The sequence below is a fragment of the Seriola lalandi genome, unplaced genomic scaffold (assembly GCF_002814215.2).
Source record: "Seriola lalandi dorsalis isolate HSWRI2012SDOR001 ecotype SW California unplaced genomic scaffold, Sedor1 jcf7180002054832, whole genome shotgun sequence".
In the NCBI taxonomy this organism is placed as follows: domain Eukaryota; kingdom Metazoa; phylum Chordata; class Actinopteri; order Carangiformes; family Carangidae; genus Seriola; species Seriola lalandi.
This window is the reverse complement of record NW_019525385.1, coordinates 1,081,572-1,102,170: the sequence shown is the minus strand read 5'-3', so window position 1 is coordinate 1,102,170 and position 20,599 is coordinate 1,081,572. Positions and strand designations below refer to the sequence as shown.

The window sequence follows — 20,599 nt, the reverse complement described above, 5'->3', positions numbered from 1 at the left end:
GGTGGGGGGGGTGGTGGTCAGACGGAGCTGGGGGGAGGCATCCATAAGAGTTGGTGTGATAGTGACTTATGAGCTTGGGGCATAGGCTGCTGTGAGCCAGGGCTATTATTGTGGACACGATCCATCTCCGGCTGTCCTTTTATCAGTTCAGCCCAACGTCATGAGATGGAGTCACCATCTCCTCTCTACAGGGAAGCCTGCAGATAGATAACCCTCCTGCGTCCCATAAACCAACAGCCAGTGGACTGCGAATCAGCCTACTGAGAGGTGGGCTGGCACACACAGCACAGTGCCATGGAGAGAAATGGAATTGTTTCACTTAGTGCTGGTATGCTGGATATGTGTATCAGTGTGCGAGCATTTTCTAATTTGTATATTTTTCTTAGAAGTACTTGTGAAAGGTTTCCAAAGATGAAACGATAAACAGTGATGGTACCAAGCAACTCGGGGGCCAGTACATCCAGATTAAGCCTCTTATCAAATATGGGAATATGAATTTGCCCCGTGTTTGATTTCACAGAGTCAATATAGTGGAGTTTAATCAAATGCCCAATGAAATCAATTATGAAACTAGCTGGCCTCAATTTTGCCAGAAGATGACAGCAGGAATGGCTGTATTCACACAGGACATATTCACTCCAGAAATATATTTCTATACACCACTGAGCCTCTTCTCAACAGTACAGAAATATGGAAATGCACAGTAAAAAATGTCTGTACTTACTTTGTTCTCCAGCAGGCAAAGCAAACAACATCTAAAGCTTCCCGCATGTTGTCTTTTGTTAAAACAAAGTCAGTTCAATGTACTTTTCCTCGCTCAGGATCGGCAAAATCAGTTGAAAAGATTTCTTCAGTGTGATTCGTATGTATCGAGCTGAAAAAAAAAAAAAAAAAAAAAAAAAAAAAAAATCACACTGCTTTGTGTGAGTAATCCTTACTAGGAAAAAGGACCACAGTGGTTGCTCCAGGCGAGACACAACAACTACTGTGCCTATTGATCTAAAAAGCTTTTTTCTACTAGTGTCTTGACAAATTTTCTATCACTTGATTCATCAAACTTTTGCTTCGTTTTCTATTGTTTTGTCTTTTTTTAACCTGAAAACTGAGTGTGCTATGTTTTTTAATTTGTTTAAAAAAAAAAAAAGGCTTCACATATTTATTATATTATCGTCAATAACAGAGAAAGCATGATTTATTTATCAGTTTATTTCTACTGTCATGTGATACTTAATTTGTGCGATTTCCTTTTTCCCCCCATTACTATTTATACAAGTGACAAACTTGAAAGTTGAAAAGTTATGTTGGTATTTTGGCTGAATTTCTTCATTGTATTTTTTTTTAAATTTTATTTCCAGTCATTTGACAGGAAATTAACTCCCACACAATTACACATGTGGTGTTGTGTCAGTGTAAAGAGTCATACTGATTGTTAATAACTGCAAGAAAATGTAAGCGCAAACTACTGCTACAGTAATGTATGGGCTACAGTATGTAGCCTGTGTGTGTGGGAGTGAAGGAGAGAAACAGCACAATGAAGTGAGACAGAATGCCTCTTAAGTAAAACATATTGATGGCACCAACATGAGGACCATTTTATTATCATTTTTATGTGCAGTTCTCACAAAAGAAGTGAGGGCTTAATATGACATGTTGAAACTAAATCTATCTTCACTCCATCTTTACTCTACTAATAGACTCTTTTGTCAATTAGTTAACCATTTTAACAGCTGAGGTGTCACCGATCTCTCAGTCTCAAACAAAACTCCTGCATGTAACTTTGAGAATTTAAGTGACATTTGCCCTCTACCAATAAAAAATATTTAGTCCATTAAACATAAATACCTGTCATTATGATGCATGCCCTGGGCTCAGGCCTTCCCCATTCCCCTCCTGGCTGTTTACTGCGGCCAAACAACTGCAGTGCCTGCATGTTCTCAACTTCAGCGTATTGATTAAACTTTTAAATAGCTGCCATATAACCCTGGGACATCAGGAAGATTAATTTGCGTCAATGTTCATCTGTAATTCATTAGCCATTTATACTCTCCACATCCACACAGGCTATCAGGAAAATGCGCCCCATTTTTCACTGAGGCAGAGGCTGGGGAAAAGGCAGAGAGGAGGAGGGATGGAAGGAGGGCAGGAGAGACAGGAAGGAGGGGATTATACAGCCTAAAACACAAGGCGTATTCTTACAACCCAATAGTGCAATGCAAGGCATGTAGGACCGTAAAACATCCAGCAGAATGAAATACACACAGTACATGGTGCCATTTCATAGCAATATAAGGAAAGGTACCCACTATTAGCTATCAATAGCTGAAGTGATCATAATTTACAGTAACTGTCTTGGGTTAACAAGCCCCTTTAATGACATGCCTGCTGATCACACTGGAGAAAGAAAGCGTAACTGTTACTCTCTCTGCTGACATTTGATGAGGCTCTGACGTCAGACTTTCCAAACACCTCTCATCAGGCAGCCTGACATGTTGTATACTTCCTGTCAGTCAGTCAGTGGTTGATCTGTCACCCACTCAAACACAATGTTTCTCCACCAGACAGTATATACATATATTGGACCCTACTGCATACACACAGATGCACACACACACACACACACACATTTACACACTCAATATATATATATATATATATATATATATATATATGCTGTGTATATACACATATGTAGATGTACACACACAAATTCTTGAGCTTGAATTCATTGTGAGATATTGTATTTTTGCTTCTTTCATTAGGTGTTTGTTTTGTTGTTTTGACTGCATAGTTACATATGGAACCTTATATTGTTTGGGGCAAAAGAGTCCCAAACTGAGACTGAAAAAAAAAAGAGAGAAGAGATTTAGGAACTGTGTACATGACTCAAATAAAACAATGCACACACAAAAGGGCTAGAGTGCGCGCATGTGTGTGTATGGGAAATGGAGAGTTGAAAGATTTGCTATTGCCACAGGCTGATAGGCTGTCAGGGGAAGGTTGCTGGGTCATGGCTCAACCAGCCCTGATCAATACCAGGTTGATTTTGCCACATGATTCTCCTAAAGTGCAACAATAACATATTCTGTATGTTTTCATATGGTTCAGGAACTGAGAGCTACTGTTACAGGAGATGCTGTGATTGGGGTTGTTACTGACAAAATAAACAAAGAAATTTTATCAGCATAAAGGACAAAACACAGTCATTCATAAATAGGCATGCAACACTGTGCATACTGTATGCACCAGTTATGTTTTGAGCTTATCAGCAGCATTGGTTAATATATGAAAAATGACACTTCATCACTGTCAGTTCACTAAATGGCTGTAATCAAACACTGTAAATTGAGGATGGCATTATTCATTGATGGGTGAATTACAGTTATAACCAGATAAATGCCTATCAGTCTTTGTACTTTCAACTTATGAGGATGAGAAGGAAATTGAATTCTGGGGCATATAAATTTTGACTGAAAACAGATTACCGTTGTGGGGGGTCTAATGAAAAAAAAATGGTGAAATTAATTTCAGTGACATTTATTCCACATAGAGCTAGGAGAGAACACTGGTTACAGTAGCTCTGGAGTGTGGAGATAAGAGGAGGGTGGTTTGAGGCAGAGGACTCAGCCAGTTTACAAAGTCCTAAGTCCCCTTGGAACGCCTTTCTCAAGGCACCTACTATCATCTAGCAAACTCACTGACAACACACCCCTTGCATATGAAAAAAAAAAAAAACTCTCCTGTAAGCACAACAACAATAAGCTGGTTATTTACTGCCAGAGTTATTATTGAAGGGGTTCGTCTACCCTTAAGGACACATGAAACAACTAATGATGCCAGTAATCATAAGGGCTCATTTTCTCCATCAACATGTGGATCACAAATCACCACACACGCACAGCACACTTCCTGACACTGATCGATTGTGTTCGTCATTACACCCAGGGTTTCTAATTAAAACAAAAGCACAGATAAGTGGTTCAAACCTCTGACCGAAATAGAAAGAAAAAGTGAAAATCGCAATTAGAGGTTTGGCTGTGTTCGGTAATGGTGCCGTTAATAAGAGCGGCTGGTGAGTCACTCAATGAAGGTTTAATCACTGGGACAGGATTCAATAACAAAAGAGCATAATATTAATCACCAGAGAGTGATAACTTCACTGTTCATCTCTTTGACATTGGAGGAAGAGATGAATTAATGATGCTCTCCATCCGAACACATTAAATAATAATTATCAGGCAAAACAGCATGAAAGGGACTGCATAATGAACCCCATTGTCAGGTCAATTACAACCACATAAAACTGTTCAAACGGAAGTAGCTTGTTACTAGATAACCATACTAGAAAGGACAGCGGTGGCTTTAACAGTGGAAGGTGCTGCGCATTCAGTTTCTTCTGATATCAGCGCTTAAAATGCGTTGAGCATCTGAAATGTGGCTCACACTTAGAGGGCACCGAAAGTCCGTCTAGCCACACATGCCTACTGTAAAAAGCTAGAAGCGTTCAGCGAGGCATTCAGCGAGGAACACATTGAAAATCGGTATACCAAAAGATAAATGACATGACAATGACAGTGTTTTTCTGGCTCTAAAGCAATGTCAGTCGCTAAGTGCCATGTTAACTAAACTCAACTGCACAGACAATGATGGACTTCACGCATCGGTGGGTAAAATGGCACCTCGCTACCTGTCAGCGGCAATTTCCATCAAATCAAAGATGACCAGCAAATTTAGCCACGAGAGGAGCTGCTGCTGGAGTTTTACACATGCATATAAACACGCACACATAATATAGTCGCACTGTGCAGTAGTTTCTTCTTTTGTCACAACATTAAATTGACAATGGTTGTTTCATAAAGCTCTCGCCTTTGACTGAGCACCAGGCACATCAGGTTGTCCTCTACCTTGTCTTTTTGAGCTAGGCATCAATTACCGCATGGCTGCTACCACCCTGATACACTCTCTTAAACAAACAGCCTGGCAACCTCCAGCTTGACACATATCAATACTAGTCTGACGTCTTATTCCACAGTCTCCCTCCTCAAATCCTGGCTGGCCGCACCTGCCTGACTGCAGTGCCCAGAGTTGGCTGTACTCCTTCACACTTCCTTCCCCTGAAGACATCAAACACTTATTACTCCCCATTCTGGCCCTGCTAACTGACTGGCCTGTCTGGGCCACACGGGGACCCCATTATTAGAGTCATTTCAGTGCCCATCCTGATGCCTGTTAGGCAGTTCTCTACCTGGGGCTCCTGCTCCCTGCCTGCCCGACTGAGTGCCTGGCCAGCCAAACAGTGATTGGACATGACATGGTGACAGAAAACAGGGGAGAAGGGCAATAGAAATAAAAGAACAGAGATGGCAGAGTGAGGCGGACAGAGACGGGGAGAGAGGAAGGTGGGTATGTTAGCCAGGGCCCTTGTGGCGTAGGGTGTGCCCATCAACACGGATGAGCGTTAGCCAAGAGCCGCATGTCACAATGATGGAGGGGCTGGATCACTCACATCAGAGCTTCATCTGACTGGAAGATATCAATCTTCAGGCCTAATCCAAAAGGACATGGTAAAATATCCTTTAACATTGCTCTCCCACCCTGCCATTGTGTGTCCCTTGCTTCTGTCTCTCTTGCAGCTAAAAAACGTGCGTAACCTTCATTGCTGGACCTCAATCGACCACACTCATTTTCACATCCCATTTCCTCTGTCTCCACCACTGACAGTCAAATTATGATGGACAAAACTGTACCTTGACATATGGCATTTAGCACAATCTGTCACTATATGTGGCAAGAAAATAATAAAGAAAAAGAAGTGTAGATCACTACATATGTGCAATGTTGACATCAGGGATTCTACCTTCATGTTTTGAAACGGGGTACTGAGGAAAATCTCTGTGAAGTCAAGTCAAACAAATTTTATTGACACCACTTTTAACCGAAACATAAGTGTGTATTGCTCTGCATCACTGATGTGGTGAGCTAAAATAGTCATCTGGAAATAAAGTATTTGCACTGACAGATTTTGTCTGCAAATCTTCAGAAAGAGAGAATCATAATGTCTAGAATTTAAGACTCGAGTTTGGTTTATTTTTTTTGTTATTCGCGGTGGAGCATCTGGAAGTCGTAACAATGAGGCAATACACATGCACTGTATGTTTATTTGTCCATCTACTGTATACATATGTATATACACTGTGTGTGTACTCAATAACTACTACCTGTAATTCCAACAAATCCTGAATGGGTGTGTTATCATTTGGACAAGGCATAATGTAATAACTTTATCTATATATCTATATATATAGATATATATATCTATATATCTATATCTATATCTATATATATATATATATATATATGTGTGTGGAATGCAGTTGAAAATTTGCCAGTTGGCACATTCACAGAAATGTTGATTAAAGCATACGTTTCTTATTAATATACAATATGATTTTTTTTATTATAATATTTCAGTCAAGCATTATAAACAAATTTTAATTATTTGCAGAAAAAGTCTATACAGTAATGTAACAGTAAAGTGAGCATGCATTTAAATCAGCAAATACTGTAAAAATGAGGTTGAAGCAATGAAAAATGTATTCCTGGTGACATCACATGCTGCTTTAAATTATGGCTGTGTCAAATTACATGCCGTCATTTCCTGCCAGAATTTAAACTGATGAACACACAGTAGCCAATCAGGTGTGTGGCAGAGGTGATGATAGGTTTGTGTTGTGTGGAATATTTCATGCCCCTCTGGCCTCCCCTGTACCTCGTTCAGACGGATGGCTCCACTGTAACTCTACTTCTCTTAATTAATATGACATATCCCCTGTTCATATGCACAGAGTGAGAAAGGGGACAGCGAGATGAAGGTATGAGGGAATGATTAACAGTGGATCTGTCCCTCCTTGTGAGAAATGATCTTGCCTCCTCTGCTCTCCCCAGTGCTCCCTCCTCCTCTTCATTTCCGTCCTCTCTCACTCTCCCTTGTCCGTGTCTCTCTTTGGCTCACTTCATTTCTTTCTGCCCCCCCCCCCACTCTCTCTCTCTTTTCCCTTATCGCTCTCTCTCTCTTTCTCTCCCCTGCCCTTCTCCTCTCTTTTTCCCCCCTGACACTCTCGGACTGTCCTCAGCCCCCTGCACATCTCCTGACAGGTAGAATAATAACGCTCGTACATCACTACCCTGAAAAGTCCAATAACCTAAATCTTCACTTGCCACACACCCCGGGACTCAATTACTTTATTGACATGTAATCTTCATAAGGGGAGAAATATTGAGCATGTAAGGTCAGCCGGTTATGAAGACATATTATCATATTATCTGCATGAGGGTTGTAGGGGCTAGGACCTGACAAAGCTAATTATAATGGTACATGTTTCAGAGCTCAGAGCGTATTATCTGCTTGGCTGCTTGGTTGAGCCACAGCTGAGGTATAGAGGAGAAGGGGATGAGATTTCAAACCTAATAGGGGCTGGATGTCATCTCAGGGCATGGGAATTAATGAAGCCAAATATTATCGACTGCACATCACAGCACTAATATCCTTGATTTGTTCATTGTATTTGTCAGGATTACCTCGCCATAGTCTAATGGCTAACAGCATATCACAATACAAGCTGACCAGCAGGGTAATCTCTAAAACTCTACAATAACGAAAAAGCTATAACATCCCTTCAAGTATTGTGTAAAAAGTGCAAATAAGCTGTTTGTGCTGCAGCTTGAGCTGTTCCTCAGCCAAAATGTCACAGTGGGTTAGTGATGGCAGGAAGGACAGATGCCCATGGCTGTGTTATCGCTTCTCTCCCAAGGTTATCTTAATATCATCCTTTCAGCTCTTCTATTAAAATCTACTGCCTGCGACATAAAGCAAAACAATAACATGGATGATGGTACAATGTATTCTACAGTGGGTGTATTCTTATACAACAATGTATACACTTCAAAATCTATTTTTCTTCACCATAAGGGCATACTGCAAAGGAGAAAAAATATATAACCAGGCTTGTTATTTTAACCAGCAATACAAAGGGCACAAAAAAAACTGTTGGTTAGCCTTGAGACACTGCATCTCGGGGTCACTGTGCAAACAAGAAATCACACCGCCAGACATGTGCACATGTTCATTTCACTTTGTCCAACATTATGCCCTCTTCCCCTATCTTTGTTATCCAACTGTCCAAATGCTTAGTTCAGAATTGTAGGCGCAGAAGATGCCCTAAAATGGTGAAAAGCTGCCAAAGGTCATGTGTTAAGAGTTGTTAATGGTGTCAAATGGAGAGACATATTTTAGCTTTCTTTTGAGGCTCTCCAGGCACTCAACACTCCACAGAATGGACATTTTCTATTTACTTGCACTAAAATAATTGGTTTTCAAAGTTGTAGCTGTTGTAGAGTGTTTATGTTTGCCTGCAATTTTTTTTTATGAAACATGAATTCCAGCAACACTCAGGTCACACACTCAACAAATAGCACATGCTGTATACAAATGCATAATCAAGAAATTCCATCGTTTGGAGCAAATATGGTATGGTTTGATGGCTACCAATTCTGAAGGTTTAGTTTTGAATGCATGTTTGTCCTGAGGGAGGGGAATGAAACAAACAGCCTTTTAAATCACAACAATCTGGGGTAAATTCATGTGTTTGACCAAAATGACTCAGTCAATCCAATCAGCTTGCGCAGCAGCGACATAACATGCCAGGAACTATCTATGAATCAAATTATGATGGTGAAATAACTTGTCCGCTCATATTATCATGACAGAGAAACCTGCTCCGTCTGTTTAAATTGACTTAATCAGCAAATCAAAGTGACAGATTAAAAGGTTGTTTTGGACTTCCTAGCATTTCAGTGACCTCGCTCTATTCATTCTGGTCGAGCTGGAATGTTGATGCCAGTACAAGCCATACAAGACCTGCTACTTCCTGTAACCGAGGCTCCCCTTTATATCTTAAGAGAGATAAAATGCATGTCAGTTCAACAAAATAGCCCTGACACTCACATCCAGTTGGCCTTATGGACTTTAAGGCAGATCAGGACGAGCTGACCCACAGAATGTGCGACACTGAGTCTGTGTTTGATTCTGCTCGGACACTGTTCATTCACTTGAATAGTGTGAATCTGCAGGAAATACAAGCTCAGATCCATAGCACTGGAATCCCATCGTATGGGATAATGGCCTTCTCGTCTCTTTACAAGCAGCAAATCCAAACCAGGCTTTCACACAGCCCGATGCAATGAATAATCTAAATGGCACTTAATGTGAGCTATGCTGATACTCTGACAATAGTTTGTGTTCAGACATCACAGCTTAGTGTCTCCCAATTGTATATTGATGCCGAGGCAGTTGACAATAAATCACTGGATTCACCAGTGAGTGAGAAAACTGTTTAGACAATGGCCCAATGGAGCTTACCGTAATTGACAGATGGGTTCAGTTCTTTCCACCACAATAGCTTTGGAGCATTGAGGGTACCTGGGAATGAGTGTGTCAGGGTTTGTGAGTGTGCATGATGTTTCAGGACCCACAATACCACCAGAGTAACAGTGCCTGCAGTCATGCCCACACTGAATGTTTACACATGTTCATGTATTAGTAAATAGACCCACATTGTAGTAATTTACTAACATCTGCAGACTTGAATTGTTAGCTTGAAAAAATAACTTCTGGTTCAATACAATCTATTGTCAAACTCACTTGAGAATGTTTACAGAGGTTATCAAAACCCACGGGAAATTTCCAGGTATCCTAATTTCAACAGTATTATAAGAGAGTGATGCAATATGAAAGAAAAATCCAGCACACTGGACTTAGGGAATACCGCAACAATGATAGATGTACAGTCAGACTATCAAACAGGGTACAGTACAATAAACAGTAAAATTATGAACCAAAGTGCCTGTCATAGACATCCATTAAAATTAATGACTTCCTGGTTCAACATCGACCTACAATAACTTGGCCGTACTTTCCTGTACAGTGACAGTAATGATATAATGACCAACATGTCGGGGAAAGACATCGTCTAATGTAAAACACTAAAAGGTGTCTGTGGTAAGTCTATGTAAAGACCGTACACCTTAGTATGTCATCATCACAGCTTTGGCACATGGATCTTGTGCTTATGGCTTTATATATTGAGTTTATAGAAACTGTAGCGTAAACGGCCATTCATACGTAAGAAGTGGTTTCACATGGCATCTGTCTGCACAAACGCATCCATCTGCATGTTTGTCTTAATATACTTCACAACATGGTTAACCAGGGAGGGTAGTTGTTTCGGTTATTGCCACTGTTATTGCCTGTCCTCTAACAGGTCTCTGGATTCCACGTTATGCTGCTGAGTAAATGATCACTCGCAGCCCCTTTTCTCACAGCATATTAGTGATTCCATGGCATGTATAGCTCTGTTACGATCATGCCTGACAGAAAGGTTCAGTGATGTAGCACAGCTGTTAAGCCATGCAACATGCGTTGTCACCCAGCATGATAAACTAGCCACCGAGTGAAGTGGAGTCTAATTTGTTGGAGCCATTAACCAGACTAGCATTAAGGCATGTTTTCATCTTGAATGATTACTATGTGAAATCAGTTACCATAGAATTACGATCTACAGTCTACTCAAAATATAATTTATTAAAAACACCCTGATTAAGATATATGATCCTATATAAACCAACAAGACAAATATATTAGTACTATATCTAATTCTGTTAACTTGCTGTATCACACAATCTGAAATATGAGACATGTTGTATCTCTTTGTAAACATCCATGGCAATAAACAATAATTACAAATTTACAAGGACTTGGAGTCGGAACTTGTGGTCTGATCCTGTCCCTTTTAGCATGACAAGTTGTCCAGCATCTGTCAGCATGTTAGTAGCTATTCATCAGAATGAAGGGTAGCAAGCCCCCTCACACAGACTGACTCTGTCTGCCCACCAAGCAATTTGTTTCAAGGGGTACTGACACAGAAGAAAACTGGTGGACCCAACATCCATCCTGCTGTAAAAATATCCAAAACCATCTGGCAGCTGACCCCAATCCTAAATTACTATGATGGACTCCCACCTTTGCAAACCATGAAGGCTACAGAAACATGCCCCAACTTATGACTGAAAGTACGACCGGAAAGCACAGACCGCAACTCAGTTGTCTCTGAACCACAACTACTAATCATAGTGGAAAATGAATAGTAGTGTAGCTGCATTAGCAATACCAGAATATCAGAGCTGATTCTAGCAGCAAGACCTCTCCACTTTGTGTGATTTATGTTCTGCTACTTTCCTGAGAATGACCAGTGCAACTGGGAAGTAGACCAAGGTCCAGAGCACCAGCGGTATGTTTTTCCAAGAGGGCTGGGCCTGCTTGGCAGAAACTCATGTCCTTGTCTATCGGCCTGACACGTTTGGAGAAGCAGCCAACATATTGCTTCAAACTTATGTCTGTTTATGCCGGAGCAAGTTTTAATGGGTGAGTCCAGTAGGGTTTGTATCGTCATAAATAACAAAGGTTTGTCTGCAATGGTCACGCACTGTAAAGATTTAGGAGGCTACATATTTTCCTGCTGCTGAGAAAACTCTTCCAAAGATTGTAATCATCATATTTCAGTGGTGATGGATGAAGGAGTTCAAAAGTATGATCATAAGATTTCAGGCTCAGTGTTCAAAATGGCAAATGTTCATTATATCACATTAGTTTGTACAATGACTTAAGATTATTATCGTTCAGATAAATAATGTCTCATTTGATCTGTGAACTCTTCGTGGCATCCTAATGAAATTGCTTGGATCATTTCAGTCAAAACAACAGCATACTTTTAACTTGACTATGAAACGTCCCTTATTAAAGCAGAATATCATAGAAGGAAATATTTACTTTTATACTGATAGTCAGAGGAACTAACAAACAAATATCTTGGAATATAGCTCAGAAGCTGACAGTGCTATCTTTCTACTTTAAGTTTTTGCTGTATACGTCCAACATCACTTTAAGAACTCAAGACACTCAGGAGACTCTCTCAGCTACATCAAACGGCAAGGTAAAAACAATAGTGTCACTGACATTTCTCCAAACCCAGCACAAACAGAATTATTCACACACTGTGAGAGGAGTGTCATCCGATAACGGAGAGATAATGACACTTGGTGGAAGGCAGCTTTCTCAAAACAGTTTAGAGGTGGCATGTCAGGGTTCGGCAGTTAAGCCTGTCGTGGAAGCTGAGGAGGTTATCCTGGCATTTTAATCTAGCCTGCTTCTGAAGGAGAAAACGTAGAGGTGATTTCCAGGGCTAGTAATAACAACGACAGGCCTGCCTCCAAAAAGAGCTCTCATCACTTTGGATGCGGACAGTGCAGTGTTGTGTGAAGCCACGGTGAAGGATTGCAGGCCCAGTTTGCCTTGTCCCTTCTCCCCTCATCCATCTCCATAGGCCGGCTTTAATGGATATCCATGTTGCTGAGCCAATCCACTCCAGGGAGGAATAATATCACATCATCTGACTCAGATAAAGGAAATAGAGCCTGTCCTCATACATGGGGATGTGCTGTGATATGCAGCAGGAGCTACCTCACCAAAGAATAGATCAATGCGACTGTGACTTAATTTTCAGGTGCTTGTTGATTCAATGCGAGACTGGGTTTGAAAAATGTATCATGGAACAGGTAGCAATTACTGTCCTGTTTTTTTCTGTTAGAGTAGATGACAGACATCCCATATACAGGTGTGTGCACTGTCTACACATGCACCCACACACAGCAACACAATACTTTAGCATGGATACATATTGAAGAAATGTTTTGTGGTTTTAATTATTTGCTGGCTTTGTATTGTTACGTATGTATTATATACTATATACTAATATGTTGTTATATACTATTATTATTGTATTGTATTATTGTACCTCAAACTGTACTTAAGTATAGTACTTGAGTAAGTGTACTTAGTTTCTCTCTGCCACTGCAGTACAGTTTACATCCAGAAAAAATGTCTAAGTAGTGCCTTTTGGAGGAAAGTGTATGTTGATGCAAAGAAATAAGAGTCTTTTTGAGGTTTTAATTTTTGTGGCTGTATCGTGATTTACAGGGCAATATCGGAGATGGCAGCGAGACACCCAGTCATTAGAAACTAATCTTAAACACCTCCTCAGCTCACAAACTGGCAAACACTGCAAAGAAATAAAACCTTCATGCGGTGACAAGTGCTTGGGAAACATTTTTATGAACTCAGCACCCGGGAAGAAAGCCATGTCTTTACTTTGTCAATTCACCTCATAGAGTTTGGTGCTGAGACTCACTCAACACAAGCTCATGGCATATAGCTGGCAGGGAGATCTGTATATATCATTCTCTGTGACAATATTTCATCATCTGTCATTTCTCGATGTTGAACGCACGCATTGTCTATAGTTTATTATAAAGTTTACAGAAAGCAGCTCTGCAAAGGGTACTCTGGACGAGGAGGAGGAAAAGCTTACACTCTGCTCTTTCCATATGCCTCATTTTAGTTGTGTGGGAGCCAGCGCAAGTCTTTGTGTTTAAGAGTGATGTTTATCAGGGGACAGATCCTGCTGGTATAATCATTACGAGGCTGAGTGAAATGTCTTGCAGAGCACGTACATGTGTCTGATGGGAAACGTCAAAGGTGCTCTGTCTTTTCTCACCGAGCTCCAGAGAGGACATTTCCATGCTCATGGAACATGCCAAGGCAGTCCAAAGCAGAATGGGAAGATTATCAGCAGAAAGATGAGAGTTTTCATTCTAACTACAGAGTGACATCAAACAGAACTGAGGTATCACTCAAGATAAGCACGGAAAACAACTCGGGAGCAAAGAAACAGATGTCTGAGGTAATGTAGCAATTAATTTACCAAAAAAAAAAAAAAATCACCAAACCAATAGCACATGTATTTACTTAAAATAACAGGACTTCATGAAAAAGTATTCATATTCAGAACAGCATCTGAACCATGCGATTATAAATAATATAATCAGCTCTGGTTATTACACAAGCAACAATAAACAGACATTGGGGAACTGTATATCTGTTTTGACGCATTAACATTTTTAAAGCCGTCAAACTCACTTTTAGTTTTACTAAGTACGTTGCGCAAAGAACATTAAGTCATCAGTCAAACCAACAACCTTTCCCTTCATAATGACAACAGCTAAGTTTCAACACTCGCAGTTTAGTCATCCATTAGTCATGTATCCCATCCAGATGTCTGGTGGAGGGGAGGAGGGGAGGAGGAGATAGCAGCAGGTGTAGATCTCTCTGAGCCCAGCTGAGCTCTAAAAGGCAGTGCTTAGCACCCACAGCTCCGTCATCTGGCCTCTCCCCTGTCTCCACCAGCCTCTCGACAGCCCATTCCTCATCATTTACCCCTTTTTGGCAAAGCCCAGAGCCCTTCTAATGGGCCGCTCTGAATGCTTCCAGATGTTTGTTTATTTGTTGTGCAGCAACTGTAAAACAGTTTACTCTTAGTTTGGATCTGTTCCCGTTGCTCCATTTTTTTTTTGGTGTATGGGGGGAGGCTGAGGCAGCTAGGGGGAATGTAGCAGGAGTTGCAGTGCAGATCACCCCGACATGTAATGAAAGCGAACCGCCAAACAAATGTGAGGCGCCCCATGGGTGTCGTCAGGAAGGAGGTTGTTTTTTTTGGGGTTTTTTTCTTTTTTGCTTTGAAGGCTGCTTTACTCCTGGGATTTTAATAACAGTTGTGCACCATTTAAGATACATACATACAAAGTAGCTGGAAGCAGGCCCAGAACAACAACATTAAAAGGGCCCAGGGCTCATACTATAAGGCAGATTTCAGGCATTCTTCCTTGTCTGTTTACTCTGCTTGTACAAAGATATCCCTTTCATTTACTGCTGTCACTGCTGAGGGATGGCCTACTCAAATTTAATCTGATACCTGTTACTAGTGCCTGGCATATTTATTGAAATATACAGAGGAAATGAAAGGTATTTCATTAAAATCTCCTCTGTGCACATGGATATATCAATCAAGTCTGAAGCATCTTTTTTTTACATACTTCTGAACTACAGTTATAATTAGATCTATGAAATAAACTTGTGATTCTCACTTCAAAATGTGTCATCCTAAGAAAATGACAAGCTGGTAATAAATAACCCAGCACACTGTTTTGCATGCTGAAACGATAAGTCGTCATGGTAAGGAAACGCAATTTGTCATTGGCTGTGGCTTAATAGTATGATATAGGCCAGTCTTCATGAAGACACACAGTTGTTTAGGCCGGGACTCCATTTTGGACTGTTAGATTTAGACTTGAGTTGACAGTTGGACCAGCACTGAGAGTTAGAGCCAAGGTGACAGTAGTGGAGGATCCTCAGGCCCCTCTGCCAGACTATATACTCCACTCCACTCTGCGTCACGCCTTCACCAAGACACACTGGAGCCCCCAATATCCTCCTTCACTTTGTCTTTGTCTAGCTCGCTCTTATTTTAAGTCTCATTTTCTTTCCCTGTTTAACGCTGGTCCTCTTATTCCTCTCTCCTTTATCTTCCCCTCTGGTTCCGTCTATCAATTTGTTGTCAGATCTGGTCTATGGAATCTTGATTTAAATTTCTTTTCCACAACAGCACATCTTTCAACGCTCCTCCCTCCTCTCCCTCCTGCTCTTGTTTTGCTCTGTCTCCTCCAGGTTGACTCCTCCACCAACCAAGACAGAAGCTTATCCTGGAGTTCTGTCCTTGGTTTCCACCCTTCTCTCCCTGGGCAGTGACCTGCCAGTGCTGCCCTCCTATGGGAGCTCCTAGCTGCTGTAATTACCTCTGGCACCCAGGCTCTGGGGCTTCCACGCAGGTGACATGTTGGAGAGGGTGGGTGCAGAGGGCTGAAAGGAGGAAAGGGAGGTTCTTTCTGTACAGCCGACAGGGCTTTGTCAGAACTGGTGCTGATCTGCCTGCTACTGCAGGAGTCAGGATAAAACTATACAGCCTCCCCTTTTCCCCCATTAAAATAAGGCCACTTCATTAACCCTTAAAACAACTATTGTCTCTATCACATACTCTATAGTGCGTACTTAGAAACACTTTAGCTGCTTACCAAGGATGTAACAATTCATTATGGTCAGATTCTATATAATGTGAAAAAAGAAGTACTGCAGAAATAAGCAGTTGACAAAAGCCGACTATATAGTATCATCAAGGGACTTCACTTTTACGGCAGATGTTGAACAAAGCGTGTTATGAATTGTTTAAATTTATGATGTGTATAGAATCGAGTGTGTTGCATTGAACTACACAAAATCATGCACCATATTGTTTCACCTCTATTGTTTATATCCCGAATTTAACACAGTAAACACTCAATTGTTTGGAATTACTGTCGGAAACATTTTGTTTGTTGTCGCACTGCTTTTCCACAGCTTTGTTCTCTGTGAATGAGGAGTTACTGTGACCGTCTCCCACACATAAAGAAAACTCAAGTATGTTTAAGAAGTGTAAATAAAAGAAAAAAAAAAAAACAAAGAGCGAGGGTGGGGGATGGAGGCAGGGACATGAAGAGGAGGTGAAGGGCGAAGATGAGGGCTGTGTTATCTAAGACTGCAGTGCTGCTTCATAAAAATAACAAATGGAGACTGTCACTGCTGCTCAGATCTTAGAGGGAGGGGAAGATATTTCATGTGTCAGATCCCCTCACCTTTAAATGGACTGTTCTTAGCCAGGTCCGATTTTGACAAAGCATGGGGCTCTTTCTGTCCTCACATCCGGTGAGAGCTGCCACCGTCCAGGCTTTCGTGACATAGATATGTCCTTGGCGCCATAAATGGAGGTCTGTGGGCCGGGCGGGGGGTATGGGGTCGTCTACACTACTGTTTGTACTGTGAAAATGCTCACTGGTGATCGGTTGTACTTCCACAGTGGTGGACAACACAACCAACCCAAGTGTTTTGCATTGTGAAGACGGTGACAAATGTCTCAGGAGCTTATTTTGAAAAGCCTGACTCCAAAATAAACTCAGTCAGTCAGTCAGGCTAACTGAAGCCTGAATAGACAATAAACTGCACAATCAAGACAATAAAAAAGACAATCAAGCAATTTAAAATGGAGAAGACTCTGCTTGATAAATTTAGTTTCGTAAGACAGAATGTCAAAATACCCTCTCCTCTCAGTAATGTGTGAAATTTGATGGCCTGTTTTGTGTGTGAAATCATTTGTTAGCTTCATTTTCAATGCAATTATAATTCTTAGGATAAAATACAATAAAATGTATTTTGGTCATCCAAGGACACATGGCTTTTTACTAAAATACAAATGAGATAAGTTGCCTCCAATTAATTTAGAACATTAGATCTTTTTAATGAACGTGATAAGTTCTTTCTAAAGTGCAGTGTTTGATGTTAAGAAGCTGCTACACAATTACATCAACTGACGACACTGGGTCAATATGAGGCCTAATCAATGTTTCGTATCAACAGATCAAGGGGGCTTCATCTTGTATATGTTCTGCGTGCTCCCACGCATACATTCAGAACAGAGTTAACCTAGATTACTCAGATTTATTCCCACTATCAACACTTCACACAGATGAGATGAGATCAGTAAGAATAGATAGCATACTGTAACTTCAGCTTGGTCTCAAGTTCAATAGATTCCCACTCTCTGCAGACGTTAGGGTTATGACTTGTATTTACATAATCCATGGGCCTAGGTTTCGATTGAATCCATGGTAATATATTGTGCTGTTTATTTTTGAAGAATATCTGTACAGATGTATACACAAACCTCCTGAGTGAAAAGGTTATGAAGTCCAAAGGCCTTTCTATTTTCCTTACCTTTGTGGTTCCTGGCGTCTCTGGACCCTCGGGGTAGAGGAGTGTAGGGCAGTGGGTGACTCTCAGATCCAGCCTCATTACGTGGCTAGGAGAAAGGAGACACACAACTACGATGAATGTTTAGAGGAAAAAAACAGTTTGACGAGTTGACTGTGAGTGTCATAAATCCTTTGGGATTGGTACAGGAAATGTTGGAAATCCTGCTTCTGTTTTAACACATAATGTGGCAAGTCATGTTTTATTACTTCTCACGTGTCAGTCCTGGCTTGGATGATTTGATCTACTACCTGGTTAGGGAGGAGAGGTCTTAACCTTCACTCAGCCATGACCTCCCGCAGTGGTCATCTAAAGGGTAGACGTCACTCACTCTTAACAACCAAACATAGCACGGCTATGTGAGGGTACTCTGACAAATGGCATGAAATGACCTCTCTACACTGGCGCTAACAGAGGAAATACAATTTGCATTTTAAATACTTATCTCTGTTTAACTGGCTACCTTATTTAATGTCATAAAATTGACATGTGCAGATATTCCTGGCTGTGCAACTATTATGACCTGCTGATTGTAGAGGTTCATATTAAACGAGTGTGACAAATACTGCTTTGAGAGAAAGAGAAAACAGAGGCCCGAATCTCTGAGCATGTTCCCAAACAGGTCAAGAGTTTCTTGCATTGTTGTTCTTTCATGCACTTTCAAGGTCCAAAACATCCTCTTCCTTCCCTTAGCCTTTCAGCTAGCAGAGCAGGCACTTTATCATGACACAGCGATATCTGATGCCTTTGCAGAAATACTTTCCTTTCCTGCAGGAAGGAATTCACTGGGCCTTTAATCATAGCAAGAGACTCAACTGACAAATACATATTAGGGATGGTTTGGAGCTGCATTTTTCCCACTTTTATTGTTGTTCCTCTACATGCCCATGCATAACATTGAGAAATGGAATGGTCTGTGCTGTTAAATGGAACCATATTCTTCATGGGCAAAGAGAGCACAGTGAATTGAAAACGATCACATAATATGCTTTCAGATAGAATCTCTGAAAGGCATTAAGGTCTGCCCAGCATGTGTCTCATATTACACCAAAGAGGAAAAATGGCAAAATAAGCCTATTTTGAGACCTTACTACATATATGCTGGAGGACCATGCTTTTAAAAGAAAGAGCTTGGAATAGAAGTATTATTTTGACAGCAGATCTGCTGCTCTCAGCCTCTGGACTGGCTGAAACCTGTTAAAAATATCACAAATCCCTCCTTGATTGTAAGCTGTACTTGTATGGAATATGTAATACACGAAGTAAAACAACCTAAAACAAGAACATACTGTACTCAGGAAAAACTGACACCTCCTATTTGAGGAAAAACAATCAGGTACTGCCAAAATGGATGCTGCAATGGGCCAATGAGAGATCCTGAACCAAAATTATCCCCACTCATCCTATCTACAAATACCTTCCACTGATTTGCATTTTGCCATTTGCTTTTGAGGATAAAATTTATAATGGCTGTTAGAATGAACACACAAAGACAATTGTTATGAGCTGACAGAGCAACTCAGGCATTAAGAAAAGTATTGTGAACCCTCTCTATTTGATCTACCTCCATGCTCTTCTGAGCCTCCGTGGAGTTGCGCTCCTGCTTGCCTCATTTCCTGGCCTGCTTGAAAGATCACAAGCCTGGGCCTCTTCAGGCCTGCTTGGCCCCCAAAAGCCCCTTCTAATCCTGCTGCTTGCCCACAATTAATCTTCCTAGTTGCCACATTATTAACAGCACCACCCACAGACCATGTTAGGAGGGTGTTGGAGGAGTGGGAGGAGTGGGAGGAGTGCTGGGGTTAGCTTGATACAGGATAGAGTCTTGCACTGCCTTACACCCTGGTTTTGGTCCTATGGGACATCATTCACCTTGCTTTAAGTACAACCACCCACCCAGTCCTCATGCAATGTGTGATACCACTGGTTCACCTCCTCAGCATCATGCCTGCTCATCAAACACCCAAGCCGTTTGCCATCTGTGGTTGTCACTTTGTGTTCTACCCAGCATAACCATTTTACCCCACCCACAGAACATCAATCAGCTGGCTTCCCCATGTAGTGATCCTCCCTTTTTTTCAGACCTTTCTCCTTACCCCTCCACATGTGTACTCTTTCACTTTAGTCAATGACCCGTCCAGAGGAAGAGAAAGCAGCAAATGCTTATGATGAGAAAACATGTGGAACAAATGATGGGGAACATCAGGATTATCTTTTTTTTTTTTACACTTGCTTTCGGAGAACTAATGGAATGACGACTTTTTATCATTTTAATGCTTCATAGAAACAATCAAAATGCAAAGGAGAGCAGCAAGACTGTTGGTGCTTACAGAATGGCTATAACACCTCGCCTCACTAATACATGCATGACAGACCTACAGTATGTGATATTGTTAACATTTATGTTGTAAGAATAGCAGTTTAACTACTAGATAATAAATTGTTGGGGCTGTAGCGAAACTATTTCCTCCTGTTCTGGATTTATTGCAGAATCGAGAAGCTTTACATGTGCACAGCGCACAGTGCTTGATCATACAAATTTCAACTTCTAACAGTCTAGAACAACAAAAAACATAACTAGTGATTGTCTCACGATGTCCTCACACATCATATCCCTTTCATGTTTTCAAAACAAGCACTCCTTCTATGCTCCTACTCTCTTTATCCCCCATTTTTCTGTATCTTTTTCTGTGTCCCTCTTGTTTTCTCTAGTTGTACCTACACTGAACAGAGGGAGGTGCTGCTGTGTCGTCTATTTAA

At 41.0% G+C, this 20,599-nt stretch overlaps 1 protein-coding gene across 1 annotated transcript in view; it reads right to left on the bottom strand.

The window, feature by feature from the left end:
- The window catches only part of lrmda (leucine rich melanocyte differentiation associated), a 196,770-nt gene that overhangs the window by 7,110 nt on the left and 169,061 nt on the right, over nt 1–20,599 (bottom strand). Inside the window, exon 6 of the mRNA XM_087179387.1 lies at nt 17,807–17,891. Coding sequence (XP_087035513.1) covers nt 17,807–17,891 — 85 coding nt within the window. The remainder of the gene's footprint in view (nt 1–17,806; nt 17,892–20,599) is intronic.